Source organism: Betta splendens, unplaced genomic scaffold, assembly GCF_900634795.4.
Source record: "Betta splendens unplaced genomic scaffold, fBetSpl5.4 scaffold_29, whole genome shotgun sequence".
Taxonomy (NCBI): domain Eukaryota; kingdom Metazoa; phylum Chordata; class Actinopteri; order Anabantiformes; family Osphronemidae; genus Betta; species Betta splendens.
Genome location: NW_026577848.1, coordinates 11859 through 35311, shown reverse-complemented (window position 1 = coordinate 35311; position 23453 = coordinate 11859). Strand labels below are relative to the sequence as shown.

Sequence of the window (23453 nt, the reverse complement as noted above, 5' to 3'; positions counted from 1 at the left end):
CTTCACCTGAGCCATGAAAACCAGACAAGAAAATTCTTCATGGATCCATAAGGCTTTGTTAACATAATGCTGTATGAAGGAATTTATTATCTGTCCATACAGTAGGTCACCTTCAGAGGACCAATAGCTTGGTATTTAAGACACAGAAGCTCCCAGCTAGAGACTCCTTGCCTCTTGTCTTTTGTTTACCACACAAATTCAAGTGACACAAAATACAGAGATCTGCACACCCCATTTTCTGTTGACAAGATGAAGGCAAAGCACATTAGTGCCTCGAGAATGGACAGACATTGGGCCTGGTTGTACAGCCGGAAATCAGCATCATCATCCACCATATCCAGTAATAAATGGACATTTATCTTATGCTAGCTGATATTCTTTCAGTTCTATGTCATTTCTATCACCTTTTACTGCCAAATGTCACCACAATCGGCTAAATGTGATGGCTCAATAATTTTCATTTTAACTCATAGACTTTTCTTAAAGTAGAAACATTACCAAAAGTGCAGGAACCTTCAGTCTGAGTACAATTACAGGCCTTATCCTCTATTTACAATAGGCTTCACTTCACACCTGTAAAGAACTGGCTCATCAGTTGATCAAAGGGCTGTGAGAAGGTGTGAAGACCACATCCCTCATGAAGGACATATAATGTAGAAGCTCCTTGAGAGCTCCACCTTTTGGTCAGTAAGTTTTTGTGATCAAAGTGCCGCCTTTTGGTTGTGCCCTGGAATTGCATCGTTGGTGATAACAATGGGAGTGGCCAGATCAGCGTATTTCACACCTGCAAACAGCACAAGGAAGCACCTGATAATCGACTGAGAGGCGGCTGATGAGTGACTAAGGAAAGACACAGACTTTGTTTCATACAGCTATATTTACCTAGTGTAATTTATAACACCAACAAGTAAAATATATAACCCCAACATTCCAGAAGACATCAATAAATTCAAAAATGAAATCATTTTGCTGGGAAAAAGATCAGACAAGACTTGTTATTTCATTTTGCTATTGCAAGAAATCAGTTGTAAATGCAATCCTATGTAGCTAAATCTGGGTCATAAATCTTGAAACAAAAAGTCGCACATATTTTGAAACAAAAATCTTTTAAAAAGGTGAAATACTTTGAAATGTGAAAAAGTAAAAAAAATCTCGTGTTGGACTTTTGCCCCATTGTGGTGTAGGAGTCAAGGTTAATATGAAGAACCTATCAAAATCGTTTTACATCATGTTGCCTTCAGATGTTGCGAGAACTGGTTCTCTTACGTTGCAGCATGTTCTCAAATTCACATTTAATGTTTTTGTGTTTCAGATCTTCATTATTTACTGTCACAGGTTTTCTGTAGTTACAAATGTATTTGTTCATTTTTAAACTTTTTGGCCCTGTTTGTGTCGGCGCTAGGAGGTGGGACTATGAAGGAAAAAAAACACATCATTACAATCATTGTCTTCAGGAGCTGTGGGAATGGGATCAATATGATTCAGAAAATTTAAACTAACTATATAAGTGGTTGCTGACACTAAAAAAGGATATTATATACTTTAAGTGTTTTACAACACATGTTACTATCAAACAAGATCTGAACGCGAAAAACATGCAAAAAACATGAAATTGAGCAATCAAGAATTGGAAACTCAAAAGCTGAATGTAAATCAATTGAAGCACAAGAGAAGTGTTAAAGAAAAATTTCAAAATAAAATTGCTTGTATAATTTATATATTTATGTTTGAATTAAGAAAATGTTCATACACTTTGCCAAAGTTTGATTTAGTTTGAACACAGGTATTTCATTATATATATATATATATATATACACACCGGTTTACGAAGTTCATGCTGCCAAACACGGCCGAGATGTTTAGCATGTGCAGATTCGACTGAAAGCTGTTATGGCTTGTGTGTTTTATTCTCCCCTAGTCATTGTTACGCGTTAGCATTAAGACTCTCCAGTGATACAGTACAGGTCTTTTTTTCAAGGAAGCACCTGTATGTGATTGACGTTTTGCGTTGGATGGACAGAGTCAATGAGTGGATTCTTCTTTTTGTGCGTTGTGTAGACAAAAGAGAATGTAAAAGTGATGTAAAGACGTTTCACTTATTCTTACACGGAAAGCACGCAGGAGTTGCTGCACTCAACAATAGCCAAAACAAATGCCACCTTAAAGAAGTCGCCACAAAAAAGGCCAGTCCATCAGGGCACAGACGACTCTGTGGAGGAGGGCTCCATCCACTAACAAGATAAATGTCAAAGAAACAGCGAAAGAAAGATAGTAAGTGTGTTTATTTTCATACTAAAGACGATGACTTTAGTGGTTTTATGCGCAGAAGGCAGCAGTAGATATTGGTCAATTACTTTTGTGGTATACTGCTGTACTTTTTTTTTTTTTAACCAGCCATGTTACAGGCGCTGTACCATAAACAAACTTTGCAGTATTTACGTAATTAAAAGTTACAGCAAAAAAAACTTAAAAACTGGTGTGGCCAATATATGAAAAAAAAAGTTTTTTAATTAAAATCTAGCTTAAACTCAGGTGCGCTCTATAGTGTGTGAATTACGATATTTGTAAAAATGATGTTTTACTTAGTCAAGACTTATGGCCCCGATTTGGCTCAATACAAGCAGCCCTTATAAAAGCAGAGTATGCAAGTGTGCTAATAATATATATTTTTAAAATCTAAAATAAACAAGCAAGCTTTAAATTAAATTTTCATGTGCTTATAATCAAAAAACTATCTGCGCAACAAGCTGTAACTAAGTGAATTAGTAGCATTACTTTTAAACTAACAGCAGGTTATTTATTTAAATACATAGTTTGTTAGTGTTTATTTCAATTAGTATAGCAAAAAAAAATATCTATGTATAAGTATAGCCCTAAAAATTGTTAAGTATACTCCTATTAGTCCAAATATGGTGAGGACAATTGGAACTATACCTGATAAAATTGAGCTTTAGTATAACAGTAAACTTTAGTAAACAACAAACAACACAACATATAATAGGCATCAAAATGAATTTTGACTTGACAAGTTAAAGGATAATATGCAACAAGTACAATAGTATACTAAAAGCATTGATGATTTGTTTTTTAGTAAGCCTTTATATCCCCCAACAACTGTATAAACCACTCATCTACTTAAAAAAATGTACCCACATGCCGGCATAAATGAATACATTCAAAAATTTTAGTATGAAGGGATGCCTCTAACACAAACATACCTAAAATTAAGCAACACTCCACAGCTGGGCCTCTTCTACCTCAGATGCCAAAAAAAACCCAGACAAACAGTGAATTACAGATAGAATCCGACAGTTAAATGAGATAAGTGATACGAGTTGAATGTAAATGCAGTGTCTACATAGCAGTTATGTCTAGAGTTGGAGTATAGTTTTTTTTTCTGAAAATGTATTTTCATCTGTATCGTGGTGTCTAATCAGTGTTAGTTCCACTGGTATTGTCTTCTATTTAAAGTCTTAGTGTTCTTTTACTCTCTGTTGGTTCATTGTCATAGTTACACATTCATTATACTATTACATTGTCTTTTCCAAGCTTGTGTGCCAGGTTTGTTCATATAGAATATACAAACCTGGGTTTGTATTTTCATGTTGTTGTTTTTTATTAGTAGTTTTTTTTTCCTGCATAGCAGTGATTTTGTGTTCAGCATTTGTGTTTGAGATTTGCCCTGCTAAGCAATTGAATTTAAGATGGTTTGTGTAGCCTTATACTTCCTAGATTGTGTTCCTAAGTCTACCTTGTTTGTATTCCATAATTTGTTTTCTTAATTAAATCACTTATATTTTGTATGTCTTTTGTGGGTTGTGCACTTTGGTCACTTCTCCCACATTGTTAGTTTGTCCAGCTACAAGCTTTAAGTAACCAGGCCCAAGTACTTTTAATATTTAAGGGATTAGTGTGCTGCTTTCTTCCTGCTCCGAGTGGGAGCTTTCAATTAGTCCCTGCTACTCCTCAGTAGAAAGAAAGTCAATGCTACTTAGGCTTTCCACATTGGATTTTAGTTTAATTTGAGTCATTTTTAATTTTTCTAAATCTGTAGAGAAATCTTCAACGAGTTTGGTTGAGTATTGCCTACAGTTATGAACCATTTTCTTCTTAGTTAATTTAAAGTTATTGCTACCTCTTTGTCTACACCTCTTTTGTGTTTGATGAAGTATTGAGATAGTCTTGATTGTCTTCCCCTCCTTAAGAAAAGATTTTATTTTTATTGTTTAGGTGTTAATTTTACAAATAAAGTCTGATCCAGATAGGAAATCTGAGAAGGACATTCAAGTAACTATAGCTTTAACCTCATTAGAAAAATCTTTAGAAAAAAAACAAACAACTTTCCTGCTTTTCTTTAGCTGTCTCATGTGGATCATTAGATTTTTCACATCTGAATTTTTTTTTCAATGAGGGGTTTTACTAATTTAATCAGACAGAATTTTATCTATTCTGTTGCCTGGTTTCTCAACCACTATGTCTAAGACCTTTGTGATGCTTGCATAGTGTCATTGTCATATACAAAATGGACAACCTTATTAACTTTATCTAATGGTATCTCTTGTTTTGATTTGAAGATGACTACAATATCTATTTGCACAAAATCTTTTTCTGTTTCCCTTACCATTAGACAATGAACTGCATCAGCTTTGCTTTTCTCATCAAAGCTTTTTCTTTTAAAGGCTGATAAATTGAGTATTTTCATTAGCTTTAGTAGTATTTATTACAGTATGGGCCTTTTTTGCTTTTAGGAGCTTGACTTACATGTTATTGGAACATCACTTGTATGTTGTAAAGATGGAATTCCCTGAAAATGGTTTACATTGACCCCCCTAAAAACTAATGTACACATTGCAGCTGTTAAAATTCCTGCTAGCATGTGTTCAATTCCGAAATTCAGATGCTCAACATTAGATTTGAAAACCGATGCTAACCCTGAACCTGTATGCCCTGCGTGCCCATCCCTAATTTGTTGTTGCCTCCCACTCCCTCTGTCCCTTTCAGCATTGTTATACACAGTTTCCTGGGCTGCTGGACATAAAACCCCCTGAGGGGGAACAGCCTCTTTCACTGAGGTAGCACCCCTGGGCAAAGTGCCCTGAGATGAACCCGGGTCCACATTCTCTGCCTCAACTAAAAAGTTTTTCTTTTTAATTACTATATAATTACCATCAGGGTTTGTTCCTATGATGTTCCAACCATCCATAGGAAATGAGCCCTTGAATAAACCTTGACTACCAGGTAAGACCAGGGTAGGACTTAATAGACTTGTGGGGCTAGAAGGCTGCATTGGGATTTTGGGGCTGTCAGTGCCCTGAGTATTTATACCAGAAGGCGAGACTTGAGGTCCATTGATTACAAGACCGGAACGAGTCTGGGATTCACTGACTACATACAAACCAGGAATATTTGCTTTATGAGTCCCTTCTGCTAGAATAATTGCGTTTGGTATTTGTGGTTGAACAATATAGTGCAATGGCTGTGGCACGGTGTTAGTGGTGTAGTAAACTGGCTGCTGTAGCATAAGACTCTGATGATGGCAAGAATCGGAGTGATGGTTAGCAGTCTTAGAATGAGGAAGTGTTATGGATGGTGAGGTATTGGTTACAGTACTGACAGACAATTTGGAACTTTTAGATGACATAATTCCCCCTTTCTGTACACTGGTATTACTAGTTTCAACAATTTGCTCAGATTTGGACCTTACAATTGGTTCAACAATGTCAGTGGTATTGGCAACACTGCTTGTCTGTAATGCTTTTGGGAGAGGAGGGGCGCAAATTTCAGTCAGAGTTTTAAATTTTAGTCCCAGGTCATTGAGGAACTGCAGATCGTTGTCAGAATCTAGGAGACTGCAGCAGCCCACTGATCCAGCAGATGAGTCCTGTCCTTCGAAATCAAATTCCAAAATCGAATCCTTCACTGGCACAGCACATGCTGTTTTCTAAAACAAGAAGCACAAAGACATGTATCCAGTCTAGACATAAAATTCTATATTTAATTAACATACAATATTTGTTTATTATGTTAAACTGACATACCTGTGAATAATAATCACCAAGGAATGTATCAGGTAGGGCTATATCATACATAGCTGTTGTGTTTTGGATGCCAGATCTTTGTCTGCCAAATGTAGCAGTTCCATGGCTATGGTTGACTACTTCCCTTGAAAATTCATAAGCATTGTCAACTTCCAACAAATTATGTCCGTTTTCCTGATATTTTGGTAAACTGTTATTATAGCAGGTGTTTATCTGAAGTGCTTCTGTGATTCTTGATGAAATGTTGCTAAAATTCTGTGCATCTGCTGAATCAGCTTTGCTTTGCATGCCCAACATAACAGGCACACTTTGGAGTGGCAGAACCTAAACAAAAATAAATGAACAAATAAATGAATATATTTATATATATATTTTTAAAATATAAATATATTATTAATTTGACTTACAAAGCAGAATGCTATAAAGAATCTGGTTGGGCCATCTACACTGCACAATTCAAAGGCAAGTGGGTATTTTGAGCATTTATTCATTTGTATGCATTTTATTTCTTACTCCAAGCTCTAAAAAATTGAATGCTTATTGGATTAATACATATTAGGTGACATGCATTTCAACTATTGAGGCAGGGTGAGGCCTAAGAAGATCAACTCCCTATATCCCTATTTGCACCCTGCAACATATCTGGTCTCTTAATTCCATTCTGCATCCTTTCCAGTTTTATTTTGGTATCCAGTTCCTGTTTGCTCTTGTTCTGCTTTACTACAGTACCTGTATCGTGTTGCCAAAGCTGTATTTGGTCCTGGTACTCACCTTGTCTGTTGCCAAATTGTTTGCACTCGTCACCTTGGCAATCAGCAGTCTAGCACTTCATCTAGTAAGTCCAGTCGGTTGATTTTGTGCCTGTTCTTGAGCTTGCCTTTGCTTTGCCCCTGTCTGTGCTTTCACTGGAGTTAGGATTACCTGTTTTTGACTATTACCTGTCTGACTACGCTACTGCCTGCTATTGATAATTAGAGACTCAATCAAACAAGTTCAGTCTGTGGATGGCGCGTTTGGGTTCAACCCTACCCATATTGCCCATGCATCAAAGTATTACACTGTGTGGCTAGCCAGTAAAGGCCTTAGGGATGAAAAAGAAGAATGTCATAGCCCTATTCCTCTTAATGTGTTGCACAAAAGGTCGATAACAATGTATTTGTTCAATAACAAAACGAAAGTAATCCTCAAAAATACAACTTAAAAATGACAAATAAGACGAATAATCGTGTACAGTATAATCCCTATGTATTTTAGATATAATTGTAGCCTATGGTTAAAAGCAACAATGAAGATATTTTGTAAAGATAATGTACTTTGACTTTTGTTGCTTTAAATAGGCACTTGATTTCTACAAGGACATTTTCAATGACTCTATACAATAATTATTTAGTATTTGACTGAATCTGTGTAAGCTGAATGAAAAAGTGAGGTAACAAAACGAAAGATTAGCCCACCTTGTCTTCACCTTTGCCTTCAGTGTGATAAGACATGAGATGTTCTTTGGCTTCAAATGGTAAGTCATTAAATTGATCAGGAAAGATGTTGTCTGCTCCTCCACATTGACAGAACAGCAGTAGAAAAGGAATGACTGTTAAAAAAAAGGAAAACATTTAAAGCAATGTTATGTCAATTTAAAACATATTTGTGTGAGCAATCTGAACTAAAACATGGTTGTCATTCGTAATTTATATTAAATTTATATTAAAACACAATTCCTTAAAAAAAGTAAAACTCAATAACAAAATCTGAAACCAAAAATAATCGAATTTATATTTGAATTTGAAAACCTTTTATCTAATTTATAGTTTGGTTACGTTTTCAAATTTTAATTGAACTTTATTCACCTTTTATTTACATTTGAAATTATAGTGTCAGTTTCCACAATATTCATTACTTCTCAATAATCAATAGAAAAGCTTTTATTGGCTATTACAAATGCTTTTGTATTTGCATGTCTCCAAAGCTCAGGTTCAGGTTCGAGGGCCTCCTAAATAAAAGATGAGTATGATTTTTTTCCACAATAATGCCTCTTGTACATCGCCTTTATATATTTTGAAAAAAATTAATTCTGGTCGAAAAAAATCTTGCTGGATGAATAAAGGAAACAGGAATATGCCAGGGTTATGAACAATTCTGGGCTTGACTGTATATCTGTATAACATATCTTTAATCTAATCTGTAGAATATAATATGATGTATTTATATGTATTTGTTGTCATTTCAGAACAAACTGGATAATAATTACTGAACAATTTTTATACACTTATTTGCATCCCTCTTCCTGTTCTGTTTATATAATGTGTTGTCTGTTTAATGTTTATTCTATATTTGCCAACCAATTTATTTATATCGGTTTGATCCCTGTCTCTGACTTCAAGGCGTGTCCTTCATAGTGATGTGTCGTTTGTGAACGATTCGTTCAATATAAACTAATCTAATAATATGACTCGGAAGGAACGAGTCCTCTCAGTGAATGATTTGTTCAGTTCCATGCAGTATCTTCTCTTGCCACATGGCAGCAGCTGCTTAAGATCAGTCAGCAGGACAGGAAATAGAAATGATTAGTTCAGGACTTACTCAACTGAGCATCCTTACTCAATGAGTTGTTCTTCTGTCACGTAACAGCCTATCGCGCAGGCTCTGTAGCGAGCAGCAGGCACTCCAGTTTGTTCCTGATTTGTCCCTACAGATCCTTACAGAACATGCGTTCTTTTGTCACGTGACAGCTGTGGCTTAGCTACGGTGCTGTGTGGACTGATAAACAAGGAAATGAACGATGTCTGATTTCTGACATTTATTTATTTCTCACCTGACAGACAACATACATTATTTCTTTATGGAATCATAATTAATTAGTGAACTTTGATTCTTGTAGATGTGTGTAGTTTTATTGTGTATATAATGTAAAGTGTGTTTGTTCAGTAAATCAATACTTTTGAACTTTATATCAACATGTTTGTACACCAGGTAAATATTTTAGTATATTTTTTAAATTTTTGTTTTTTGGTATATTGTTACTTTTTGCTTTAAAAGTCTCACTAATCGTCAAAATAAGTTTTACATTCACTTGTTCACTACCAGCTGTTACTTAAAAGGCAGCTCGGGCTGGGTGGTTTAGTTCGTCATTTTTCGTTCGTTCACAGCTCAGGCTCTGTGGTGAGTAGCAAGTACTATAGTTCTTTTAGGATTGGTTCATATAAATCTTGCGTTCGTTCACATGTCACGTGACAGTCATGTCATGTGGCAGCCCACTGCTCCCCTAGGGAATGGGTTAAATGCAGAGAATAGGTGGCTTGATGGCTCAGTGGTAGAGCGTTGGTTTGAGGAGTGGTAGGTCCCAGGTGATTTGTTAAATGCAGAAGACCAATTTCATTGTTACATTGTATCTGATAATGACAAATAAAGGCTTTCTTCTTTCTTTAAAATATTATATGGTGCATAATAGTGTTTCTCAACATTGTTTATTTAACTTACACAATATTATGCATCCTACTACTAGCAGCAGACCAATGGCTGGAGCAGAGAGCTCAGATGAAGTTGTTCCTAGTTTGGCTGCCCGTACATTGCAGTGCTCTGTTTTGACACAGGTGCAAACATCCACTCTAAAAATGTCATTGGCCTCGCAAGAGAGACCCTGAGCGTCAAACACTTTTACTTGCAGCTCATATAATCCTGGCCATAATGCCTCCTGAGAATGAAGAGCGGCACTTGTTTCTAGAAATTAGAAAGATTATAAAAAAGTTAAACACACTGCAGTATCATTACACTAATAACATACAGTAAATCCTAGAGAGGCTGGTGTAAGGCTGATGAAGGAGTGAACAATTCCTACCTCCTTAAGAATTTCTTTCAATTTTAAGGATATCTGAATAATGTTTAATGTATGCATACTGTCTTTATCAGCTACACAAACAGCCTCTTCCCAAAGTAAAAATATATTGCATGTTTTCTTACCATTGATGCCTTCTACTTCCCAGGTGCCTCGAGTACCTTCAGGTATTATTTTGAATGTGAATGGAGCAGCATTAGGACTAACATCTTCATCAAAGCCTGTGATATAAACTATTTTTTCATTAGAACATAAGCTGCTGTGAGTAGTGGTAAGCGTTGGACAGTGGTCATTGGAGTCAGTTACTTGAATGGCAATTGTTCCTGTGGCTGTCTTTGATGGCATATCTGAGGATGACATTGGTTTAGTCAGTCAAAGCTGCATGCAAGGCCACATCAGCATAAGATCCACTTAGTCTACTTGAGGGTGACATGATTTTACAGCTTCACACAAGTATTAGCTGAGCTCACATGCGTTAAAGTAACAAAGTTATTTAGAGACACCATTTTTTGGATAATCAAAGAAGTTTACATGGACCAGGTTACTTGAAATCAATGTATACAATAGCATATGATTATTCAGAACTATAAGTATGATGCATTAGTTATTATGGTTAGGAGCTAGAAAATACATTGTGTCAATGAGTGAGCTCACAAAGATAAAAATACAAAGAATCAGGCTCTCAATTTATCCCGTAATTCATAAAAAGTCTCTGCAGACAGCTGCAGTAATAATATTGTATTAACATGGCAGCAAAACATACTTTGGATATATGTTTCCTGTGTAATGCCCTTGGCTCATTTATGGAAATAAAACATACGTTGACATACCAGTTAACTAATAAGTTTGCTTGAGAAAGACTGAATCCTTGTTGTCTGTAAACATACTCATTGAGTTAACACTCACCCATTATTTAGTAATGTGTTAAACATAATACTAATACTAATACTAATACTAAAACATAATACATAATATATAGGTACATAATACATAATATAAACATAACACCACCACACAACCACACACACACACACTATATATATATATATATATATATATATATGCTAATATATTATATATATATATATATATATATATATATATATATATTAACACACACACACACAACACAATATATACTATACATATATATATACATACATATATATACACACACACACACATATATATATACACACACCACAAACACATATATATATATATACATACATACATACATAAATACATAGCTCGCTGGATAGCTCAATCACAGGACTTGCATGCCGGGGGTTCCCGGTTCAAATCCCCGTTAGGGGGCGAATAAGCATCCAGTGTGGGTTCTTGGGCAGAGACCCTTCAAGCTACGACCCCTACCTCATATCATGAGAGACAATGAACCACATGAGATACCGGCTCAGACGTCGCCTGGTCTAACAAGGTCTGCATCAGGTGTTGGGGAACCAGAGCACCTTGGCGACAAGTGGGCTACTGGAACAAGAAAGAAATGGCTGAGATGCGAGAACAGGGCTCTGTTGGAATGCTACTACTCAAGTAACCCTAGTCAGAGGGGTTACATGCAAAGAATGTGCGGCGAATGGGAACGGAGAAACCCACATTCAAGGCTGACGGCAAAGCAACTAGTAGCTCAGTGTTCCAACATCCACAAACGGCAACTGCTATCACAACTTGAGATAGATGAGGTACAACACAAATGCTATGGCAAGGGGGAGCCAGGACGCCAGGTCAGAGGGGAGGCTTCACCATCTCCCCAACCGGAAATTGGTTACGAAGCCCCAATAAGCACAGACACGCTGAGCGAGGCAGCGACTGACCTGAAAGATAAGATCATGGCGAGATTGAACAGGCAACCCCGAACCCCACTACAACGGCTAAGTGAAGTACCATCAGAAAGTCTCATGGAAGATGTGAATGCAGCATTGAGAGCGATCCCTACCACAACAATCACAGAAACCAATGAGCTGATATACGCTTCAGCATCAGTGATCCTAGAGGTGCTTGGCTATAAGAGCAACCATGGCAGCCATGAGAAACAATACCCACCATGGAAACGAAGGTTGGAGGCAAAAATCAAGGCAGCTCGGAGGGAAGTGAGCCAAATGACAGAGGCCCAGAGAGGTGCAATGAAAAGACCGATGCCCAAGAGGTACAGCCAGATGACCATACCTGAAGCACTCGAAACTGCCAAGCAAAGGCTACAAGCCTTGGCCAGCCGCCTAAAGAGATACACCAGAGATAACGAAGCCAGACGAATAAACCGGCTGTTCGCAACACAACCTGCGAAAGTGTACTCTCAATGGCAGGGTAATAACAGCAGAGCAGACCCACCAAGGCTGGAAACTGAACAGTACTGGAAGGGTATATGGGAAAGGGAGGCATCAGACAACAGTGATGCACAGTGGCTGGTGAATCTGAGGGAAGACCACAGCAACCTCCCTGAACAGAATCCAGTGACTATCACAGTGGCAGACATCCAACAAAGAGTCTCGCCCTGACATGATCCACGCCTACTGGCTAAAGAAGCTCACTGCAATCCATGAGCGCCTGGCAGCACAAATGAACCAGCTGCTAAGGGATGGGACTCACCCTGAATGGCTAACCGAAGGGCGAACGATCCTGATAATGAAGGATCCCTCAAAGGGTACAGTCCCATCCAACTACCGGCCAATAACCTGTCTCTCCACAACATGGAAGCTCATGTCAGGCATCATCGCAGCTAAGATAAGTGGGCACATGAGTCAATACATGAGCGAAGCACAGAAGGGCATTGGTAAGGATACCAGAGGAGCCAAACACCAACTCCTGGTAGACAGAACAGTCGCCCAAGACTGCAGAGTGCGACACACCAACCTGTGCACAGCCTGGATCGACTACAAGAAAGCCTATGACTCAATGCCACACACAAGGATCACTGAATGCTTGGAGCTGTACAACATCAACAGAACTCTAAGGGCCTTCATTGCAAACTCGATGAGGTTGTGGAGAACCACCCTTGAAGCCAATGGAAAGCCACTCGCCCAAGTATCCATCAAATGTGGCATATACCAAGGAGATGCACTGTCCCCACTGCTGTTCTGCATAGGTCTGAACCCCCTCAGCCAAATAATAAACAAGACTGGCTATGGATACCGACTCCGGAACGGGGCCACCATAAGTCACCTCCTCTACATGGATGACATCAAGCTGTACGCTAAGAATGAGCGAGACATCGACTCGCTGATCCAAGACACCAGGATCTACAGCTCAGACATCGGGATGTCATTCGGGCTCGAGAAATGTGGGAGGATGGTGACAAAGAAAGGCAAGGTAATCCACACAGAAGGGGTCTCACTCCCAGAAGGAACAATAGCAGACATTGAGGACAATTACAAGTACCTTGGAATACCACAGGCAAACGGCAACCTTGAACAGGCAACAAGGAATGCGGCAACAGCCAAATACCGCCAACGAGTAAGGCAAGTCCTAAGAAGCCAGCTCAATGGCAAGAACAAATCCCGGGCAATAAACAGCTACGCCCTGCCAGTGATCAGATACCCTGCAGGAATAATAAGGTGGCCAAAGGAAGAGATACAGACCACACATGTTAAGACACGAAAGCTCCTCACCATGCATGGAGGGATCCACCCCAAATCCAGCACCCTGAGACTGTACGCTAGCTGCAAGGAAGGAGGCCGAGGACTAGTGAGCGTAAGAGCCACTATCCAGGATGAAACATCCAAGATCCATAAGTACATCAAGGATAAGGCTCCGACAGATGACGTGCTGAGTGAATGTCTGAGGCAGTGGAGAACAGAGGATGAGATGCTGGAAGAGGGACCATCATGGGAGGACAAGCCCTTACACGGGATGTACCACTGGAACATAACTGAAGTGGCTGATCTCAACAAATCCTACCAATGGCTTGAAAGGGCTGGGCTGAAGGACAGCACAGAGGCACTCATCCTGGCCGCACAGGAGCAGGCCCTGAGCACCAGAGCCATAGAGGCCCAGATCTACCACACCAGACAAGACCCAAGGTGTAGACTGTGGAAAGAGGCCCCTGAGACAGTCCAGCACATAACTGCAGGGTGTAAGATGCTGGCAGGGAAAGCATACATGGAACGCCATAACCAAGTGGCTGGCATAGTATACAGGAACATCTGCGCAGAGTATGGACTGGAAACCCCAAGGTCAAAATGGGAAACACCTCCCAAGGTGGTAGAGAACGAGCGAGCCAAGATCCTGTGGGACTTCCAGATACAGACTGACAGAATGGTAATGGTCTGCTCTGTTGTTATTACCCTGCCATTGAGAGTACACTTTCGCAGGTTGTGTTGCGAACAGCCGGTTTATTCGTCTGGCTTCGTTATCTCTGGTGTATCTCTTTAGGCGGCTGGCCAAGGCTTGTAGCCTTTGCTTGGCAGTTTCGAGTGCTTCAGGTATGGTCATCTGGCTGTACCTCTTGGGCATCGGTCTTTTCATTGCACCTCTCTGGGCCTCTGTCATTTGGCTCACTTCCCTCCGAGCTGCCTTGATTTTTGCCTCCAACCTTCGTTTCCATGGTGGGTATTGTTTCTCATGGCTGCCATGGTTGCTCTTATAGCCAAGCACCTCTAGGATCACTGATGCTGAAGTGTATATCAGCTCATTGGTTTCTGTGATTGTTGTGGTAGGGATCGCTCTCAATGCTGCATTCACATCTTCCATGAGACTTTCTGATGGTACTTCACTTAGCCGTTGTAGTGGGGTTCGGGGTTGCCTGTTCAATCTCGCCATGATCTTATCTTTCAGGTCAGTCGCTGCCTCGCTCAGCGTATCTGTGCTTATTGGGGCTTCGTACCCAATTTCCGGTTGGGGAGATGGTGAAACCTCCCCTCTGACCTGGCGTCCTGGCTCCCCCTTGCCGTAGCATTTGTGTTGTATCTCGTCAATCTCAAGTTGTGATAGCAGTTGCCGTTTGTGGATGTTGGAACACTGAGCTACTAGTTGCTTCGCCGTCAGCCTTGAATGTGGGTTTCTCCGTTCCCATTCACCGCACATTCTTTGCATGTAACCCCTCTGACTAGGGTTACTTGAGTAGTAGCATTCCAACAGAGCCTTGTTCTCGCATCTCAGCCATTTCTTTCTTGTTCCAGTAGCCCACTTCTCGCCAAGGTGCTCTGGTTCCCCAACACCTGACACAGACCTTGTTAGACCGGGCGACGTCTGAGCCGGTATCTCATATGGTTCATTGTCTCTCATGATATGAGGTAGGCGGTAGCTTGAAGGGTCTTGCCCAAGGACCCACACTGGATGCCTATTCGCCCTAACAGGGATTCGAACCGGGAACCCCCCGCATGCAAGTCCTGTGACTTTTACCGATTGAGCTATCCAGAGAGCGAGATATATAGATATAATATATATATATATATATATATATATATATATATATAGATAATATATATATATATATATATATACACACACACACACCACATACTACATACACACACATATATACACATACATATATATACATATATATATACATACATATGACATTCAAAATTACTAACTGTTAAGATAGTGAACTGAAAAACATAGCTAAACATTTTAGATTATATATATATTATATATATATATATATATATAGATATTATATATATATATATATATATATATATATATATATATATATATATAAGTAAAATCTATACAGTAAAGTAGGTTACATACCTTTTGTTATTGCCAGAACTTTTGCGATGTAAGTACCATTCACCAAGAATGGTGACTCTCTGTCTGGCACTTTGTTAAGTTTAATCTCAGCGGTCTCTTCATCAATGATAAACCAGTTGTCAGGATCATAGGCTTTGGCATAACTTAAATAGAACAAACACAAATACATAACAATGAATCATACACAATAATGAAGTACTTCTCTGTATTGCAGAAGAAATCTGCAGATTTGAAGTCTTTCTTATTTGGCTGATTAGGCTTGTTTAATAATTCAGGGATCATAAATTTATCCTCCCAGTTGGTTTTAAACAAGGTCAAAACCTGGTAACGTAAAACATTAAACTTCTTAAAAAAATTTAAAAAAGAAATAATGAATGAAATTGGTGTCTGTTTTGTATTTATAAGTTTAATTAGTGCTGTACTTGTATTCTTACATGTACAGATCGGGCTAATAAATTACACACAACCCATGACACTATACATTACAAGTACACTGGGAAACCTCAATGTGTTCATACCAGAATCCTATTGGCTAATGATACCCAATCACAAGGCACAGTTCTTACAGTTGCCTAGCATAGCTGAAAGCCACAAATCACACCTTTTAAAAATGACTTGTGTTGCACATTTTTGCACCTGTTTAGATCAAAATCTTGTATTGTCTTAAAGCCTCAATTGTATTATATTATTTCGTTTCATTGAATGACAGAAGTTGATCTGAGCTCACTGCCATTGGGGTCTTCTACAGGTAAGTTAAGTTTAGATATTTTAGAGAGGAATGGAGAGTGGGACGATCAGCACAGACAATCTGTGATTCAGAAGGCCCTGAACCACACTAGAGGAGCTCCAACTTATTGATCTCCAGTCTGACAGGTTAAGTCTCTCGAATGTGCTGATTCTTCTGTGATTTGCTTATTTTTTGTGTTTTATGTCACCTCCTTCTGCAGTTAATGTGCAGAAATAAGCGAAAGATTTGTTGGACATTTCTGGAGAATAATATCAGCTTGGAGTTCTCTTTGCTCAGCTCAGAAAATACATTAACTTTAGAAATTGCTGAGCTCCCACAGTTGTTGAAACACGCTAGCACCCAAACCAAGTTTTGCCAGATATATGATAATTATCGTATTTATTCTATAGTTTTGGGGTCTTTACAATCTACAATATATGATAGTTTTGACAATGCCTGTCTACTGCCAACTGTTTTCCCTTATAGGTGGTTAGCTCGTCCTCTCTGTCAATCACATGCACAGTGCTGCTAGTTGATTCAATGAAGTGCTTGTGTTTGTTTGCACAGTTGCACCGTTCATTTCAGAATTGAGACAAAAGCAAAAGTAAGCAAACATGATTTCAGAACCAAAGCAAACTATTAAAGAAAAAATCTCTGGTAAGTAAACCAAGCAACTTTATTGGCCTGTATGTGTTAGATGCTCTCTTTTAGTGATATATTTAACCTGTTGCTGGGAGTGAAGCTAAAACCTTTCTCTCCTGCTACTTGGTGATGTGTTGTCAGACGTTACATTGTTAAAAGCCACGTCAAAGAAAACATGCAAGACTTAAAGTTAATAAAATTCATAAAATTGTTTAATTCAAATAGCTAAGCCTGTTATTTCTTTAGGTTCTGTGTACATAGAATAGTTTTGTTTTCTAAATGCACTGTCATTTTAAAGTTGTTTTTAATTCATACAATAGTTTGAGTCAAAATACAAAACTTTAAAAGTGACAGTACAACATTTCTTCATTTCCCATCTGTCAACACTGCCCGAATCATAACCAGCAGACATGACAGCGGCAGAGCAGGTCCTGCTGACCTGCACTTGGTTCATTCAAGAGTGTAATAAACTAAACCTGTGTCTTATATGGCCTTTGGGCTGTAGTTTGCCCCTGCTTGTATTAGGGTGAGCTCAGATCAATTTCTGTCATGATTTAGTGAAATAAAATAACAAATTAAAGTAAAAACAATTTTCGATTGGGGTTGACCCAAATGATAGAAGGTAATATTTAAAAATAAAGAGACAATCAGATTCCTGCATGTTTTCTATGCAGAGAAATTATCATTGATTCCTCTGCAAAAGTCCTCTGAAACATCTCGGAGGACTTTTTGCCATATGCTCACAGACTACAACTTGTGCTTCCTGTTTTTTTCGGAACCTGCCCCAGCAATGGCTGCGCTGACAGGGGGGTGGAGCTAAACGACAGGTAGGTCCAGTGACTGCAGCTCAGGTGAGTGCAATGCATTCTGCGTATTGTAGGATATGACCATTTTCAACCACAACACATATTACTTCCGTTTTCTGTTTTCTCTGTACATAAACCATAAATGTTAAATGTTTTTGCTGCTAAAATGTAAAATATTCACAATGCATCTTGCTTTTTAGCAGTGAAATATTGCTTTAAGTTTCAGCTTTAACAGAGTAACTCTGCAGCACATACTATACAACAGTCTCATGAGTCTTACCTACCTCTTATTCTGCAACTTGACTAACCTGACATCCTCAGCTGGTTTTCCAGTGTCTGGGTCAACAGCAGCAAATACTGTGATCACACCATCTTTTGGAGCTTCATTTGGATCTTCTGATACAGGAACATTCTTTGTCTCAGGTAGGAATTTGGGACCCTCTGGCACATTGTTGACTGCTATCTTAATGGGATAGCTTTTGGCTGGTGTATCTGTCTTTGGTTTTCCGGCATCTGGTTTGATGCCTGGTTTAAGTCCAACACCGACTCCAGGCCCCAATCCAGGTTTAACTCCAATTCCAGGCCCAAGTCCTACCTCTGGCTTAAGTCCTACATCCAAACCCCCTTCTAGGTCTGCATCTAGGCCCAAGTCTAAGCCCATATTCACACCTGCATCCACTTCTGCATCTACTCCCTGGTCTACCCCTGCACCTAGACCAGCTCCAACACCAGCTCCAGCTCCAGCCCCAGCACCAACCCCAGCCCCAGCCCCAGCCCCAGCCCCAGTTCCAACAGCCATAGGACCACCCTCTCCAACCTGAACATCCACATCCATCAAAATAGCACCACCCTCCACAAAAGGTGCAACATTCTCTATGAGCAAGCCAAGCTCAAGGTTTTGAACCTCCTCAAAATCTACGGGCTGTTCAGTTTAGAATAGAAAGTCCAAAGGTAAAAAGAAAAAGCAGTAAAAAGTGAGAATCAGGCAAATGTCATAGACCTATCAACACTAGTTACACTTTTTAAAAATTCACATCACTAAAGTATGAATACCTTGATCAATTTCAAGATTCCCTCGTTGGTTTTTTTGTCTGTCTCAATGGAGAAGAGCTTATCCTCATTTCCTTTGGCAATTGTGAAGACAGTCAGCCAGTTGTCTGTGTGTTCGAGGTCTCTGTCCAGAGCTTTAATTCTCATCACAACCACATCAGCAACATTTTCATCCACTGACCCAGAGTACTGAAATCAGGAGGTTGGTTGTAAGGGTTTCTTGTACCAAAACAGACTGAACCCTCCCATCCTGTTTCTACAGCAACACCATTTACTTTACGCACGGTATTTCCTACCACCTGGGCAGAACGGGTGTTTGGCTAGCTAAAAAGGGATTGAGTTTTTAAACTGCAGCATTACAAAAACAAAAACAAACAAAAACACACACTTAACAATTAATAGAATAATCATACCATGTCTTACCTGCACCTTAGATGGTTATTAGTCTTTGTTCACATTATGTACTGACCTCAGTAACTTACATTAGTAATGTTTATATAAAACATTCTGAGAATTGTCTGGTCACAAACTTTTTTAAAAGCACAGTACACCGGGTAATATAACTAACAGAAATATAGTTTTTATATTTATTATATAGCACATTACAAACTATAACACTGATAGTAATAAGTCTCTGTACATCTCTGTATTACAGGTATCCAGTAAACAGACATTTTGTCAGCTGCTTCTGTGGATTTCTGTGATGAATAAGCAGAATTGTTATACTATAATAAGGTCCTTCAAACAATTAGGGGATATAGGTTAGTTAAATACACATACTTTATCAATCATCATACTATTTACAATCCTGCTAATGTGGTGTTCATTAATTATACTGCCTTTCTTCCTTGTCTTTGAATCAATTGTATGTGGGTTGGTTATAGAGATTACCTCATCAAAACCTTAGGAAAGGTAAGTTTTATTATTAGTCTACCAAAAATAAATGATAATCAATATAATGTCTCTGTGTGGAATGATACAGTACGTGTGTGAGAGAACATGTATGTACACGTGTGTACTACAATTGCTTTATTCCTCACCTCAGATTTTTCAAGAGTGGGGATATTGTCATTGATATCTAATACCCGGATCTCCACAGTTCCTGTTCCTGTTAGCCCATCTGCTGCCCCCCCCATATCAGTCCCTTTTATAACCAGTTTGTAGAAATCATGTGTCTGTTGGAGGAAACACAATATCTAAAAGTAATACTGTAGGTGAACAAACTGAACTTTAAACTGAATTTAATTCATGTCACATCAGACAAAACACTTTTTCAATAGATAGAAAGCATGTTCTCACTTACCTCTCTGTCCAATGTCGGCTCTTTAACATAAAGTTTGCCTGTATTGTTATCTATAGTAAACATTTGTCCTGTGCCTTTGGGTTCCTGACTGATAATACTGTAGGAAATTGCTGCATTAATTGTGCCAGCTTGGTCATCATCTTTTCCATTGAGCTGCATAACAAATGTTCCTGCAGTGGATCACAATAAAGCAGACTGTGCCAATAGCAAAAACCAAATTAATTAATGAATTAAAATGATAATGACGATAATGTTCACTTATCCACAACCCCTGTTTTATTGTTAGGGAACAATTCAACAAACGTAAATGCATTAAACCTTTTACATTAATTCAATTGGTTAATGACAGGTAACCTCTGATGAATGATCACGCACATCAGCTTCCTCATAGAAGGCATTATCTTCAAAGATGAAAGTTTGCCTGTAACTTACTTACAAATACTTGATAAAGCTCCAGCTGAACACCTTGGATCTTGCCAACAGAATACTTAATTCGAGCAAATATGCTCAAACATATACTGTATGTAAAAATATCAAATAGCTTTTACCTGAAATCTATGAAAGAGGTTGGTCAGTATACAGTCTAAAAAGTGATCATGCTTAAAACTTAGACTTTTTATTATTTTATTTTAGTTACATGTACATTTTTCATATAATTTTATCACATAAATACCAGGTAAGAGGTGAAATATTTCTAAAGTCTTTCAAGTCAGGTTAGAATTATGCCATCAAACAACATAATTTAAAAATAAAGGATTGCATGAAGTTAATGCAATTTTACACATAAATCGTATGTTTTTGTTCAGGTACCTGATTTACAAGTAAAGAGGAATTTCATATTAATGTTAACTATTGGTTACGTGAAATATCTCCATAAAATTGATGGAACCTTTCCAGACTAAAACTGTACCCACTGAGCCACCAGAATAGGAGTGTTAAAGGAGTTGGTAAACTTTCATTATTAATATTTGAAAGGTCCGTTGCTTACTGGGTCTGAGTACTCATACAGACAAAAGAAGAGTCACAGGAGGCGCGGGCTGTTGATCAGTACTAGCCTGAGACACGCTTCTCAACCAATCAGAGCCTTTGGGGATGGGGCCTAAGACTGCTCCAGCACTCACTGGACTGGAACCGAATACAATAAAGATGTCTTACATGGACATTATCAATTTAAATCTCTTCCATTTGGCTGAATATAAGGAAACAATTTATTCATGGCAAAGCTGAATCTGAATCAGCTGAATCACTGTAGTACTTTGAATCTGATATATCACTTAAACGCAATACACATCGTTGATGGTAGCAAATGACCCACCTAAACAAACAGCAGAGTGGGACTTCGGCAGACTACATGTAGTGCATGGGAGAAGTATAAACAAAAGCAAGGCCAGCTAACAAAAGTGGTAGCTAAGTCTACAAAGTGAAAACCCATTAATGTTGGAAAATGTTGGTCTGAGGAATGTTAATAAAAACGAATTCAGACACAACATGGACCGCCTGATGCAGAGTACAGAGGACTTGAAGAAATTTTGCTATAGAAGATGAATGCTGTTGCCAAATTCAAGCAGATGATTCCATCACCTTTTGCCTCATTGTCATGTAGGTACACAAAGGAGAACAGTCACCTTAATCCTTATGAACAGGTTGATTGTCTTGTAGATGATGCTGCAGCTTCTCTGTGTTTAATGTTAGACACAGTGGCTCCACTGAAGAAGGCGGCAGTAAATCAGAGGAGGTTAGCGCCATGGTATAACTCAGAGATCCGCAGCTACTAAAAAGGCAGTGACGTTCCAACAAAATAAATGTAAACTGCATTGCATGGAAAGACAGTGTAATAATATATATAAAAGCACTTTGTGCTGCTAGAAAAACATATTATTCCTCCCTAATTGAGGAAACGTGCTGCAAAATGGAAATTTTCCTATTGTGAGACAAAGAATGGACTATCTTATCTTATCTTATCTTATCTTATCTTATCTTATCTTATCTTATCTTATCTTATCTCATCTTATCTTAAAACAAAAACAACCCCAGGTTTCTTTTTCAGCACTGTAGCTGTAGACTAAGTCATAGTTGTGTTGAGCGTACTATACCCTTAAATCTCAGCAGCAATTACTTTATTTTCTCTCTTTCTATCCCCTCACCCCAACCGGTCTATTCAGATGGCCTCCCACATCCAGCCTGGTTCTGCTGGAGGTTTCTTCCTCGTTAGAGAGGGAGTTTTTCCTCTCCACTGTTGCTGTCAAATTAAATGCTTGCTGTATGTGGTATCTGTTGGGTTTAGTTGTGTGAGGTCTTAAACCTTACTTTGTAAGGTCCTTGAGATAACTTTGTTGTGATTTGGCGCTATATAAATAAAATTGAATTGAATTGAATTGAACTACTTTACTAATAAAATTTTCACCATTAGAGAGAACATTCAGCAGTGAGTTCCTCCAAATGATAGAAATCACTCTCTAGATCCTTCAACTTTAAATTTACGAAGTACTCTGTCTTACCTAGACAGCTTCTTCCCCATAACTCATAAGGCATTGACCTCAATAATCAACTCTTTCAAGTTGTCCACGTCTTTTAGACTGAGTCCCAACCAGATTACTTAAAGAAGTTTTGCCTTTAATCAGCTCGTCCATATTAAATCAAACCAACCAATCTTTACAACTAGGCTATGCACCACAGGCTTTTAATGTGGCTGCGGTCAAACCTTTATTGAAAAAACCTACTCTGGACCCTAGAGAACTAGCCAACTATAGGCAAATTTCAAATTTAGCATTTATCTCTAGGATTCTTGAAAAAATCGTAGTTAAACAATTATCTGATCACCTGAGTAGGAATACCCTGTCTGAAGATTTTCAGTCAGGATTTAGAAAACATCATAGCACAGAAACAGCTCTGGTTAGAGTCACTAATGATCTTCTCTTAGTTTCAGACAATGGTCTGGTCTCTGTCCTTGTCCTGTTTGATCTTAGTGCTGAATTTATTACAATTGATCACAACATTCTATTACAGAGACTAGAACATAGCATCGGAATTAAAGGTGCCTTTACATGCAAATTTTACTTTTTGGGCATTCTGGTACGTTTATTTGACTCCTTGGTTCATGTTAAGACACTTCTGGTGTGTTAGAAGTACGCTCCCTACTTATTTCACATTTTTGAGAGTCTATCCAATCCGGTTCAAGAACTATTGTTTCAAATTTGGTGAACTGGGTACGTCTGCATTCGCTTGACCACTCACAGAACCAGCTTTGGCCCCGCCCAGACAAACCTGGACCCCTATATGTACCTGCAACATTTAGTCTCAGTCACTTACTTCAGTCACAGACAAAAGAAGTCACTCACTGACACGA

At 38.6% G+C, this 23453-nt stretch overlaps 1 protein-coding gene across 1 annotated transcript; it reads right to left on the bottom strand.

Moving 5' to 3' along the window:
• Positions 1 to 2264: 2264 nt before the first annotated feature.
• LOC114850806 (desmoglein-2-like protein) lies at positions 2265 to 23113 on the bottom strand. The gene is made up of 10 exons (XM_029142392.3): positions 20108 to 23113; positions 19845 to 19979; positions 18808 to 18993; positions 18063 to 18676; positions 15580 to 15722; positions 9993 to 10214; positions 9513 to 9752; positions 7493 to 7626; positions 6039 to 6362; positions 2265 to 5941 (listed from the first exon to the last, which is right to left on the bottom strand). The coding sequence occupies exons 1-10, from the start codon at positions 20264 to 20266 to the stop codon at positions 4745 to 4747; spliced, it is 3354 nt and encodes a 1117-aa protein (XP_028998225.1). The 5' UTR covers positions 20267 to 23113; the 3' UTR covers positions 2265 to 4744.
• Positions 23114 to 23453: the final 340 nt, after the last annotated feature.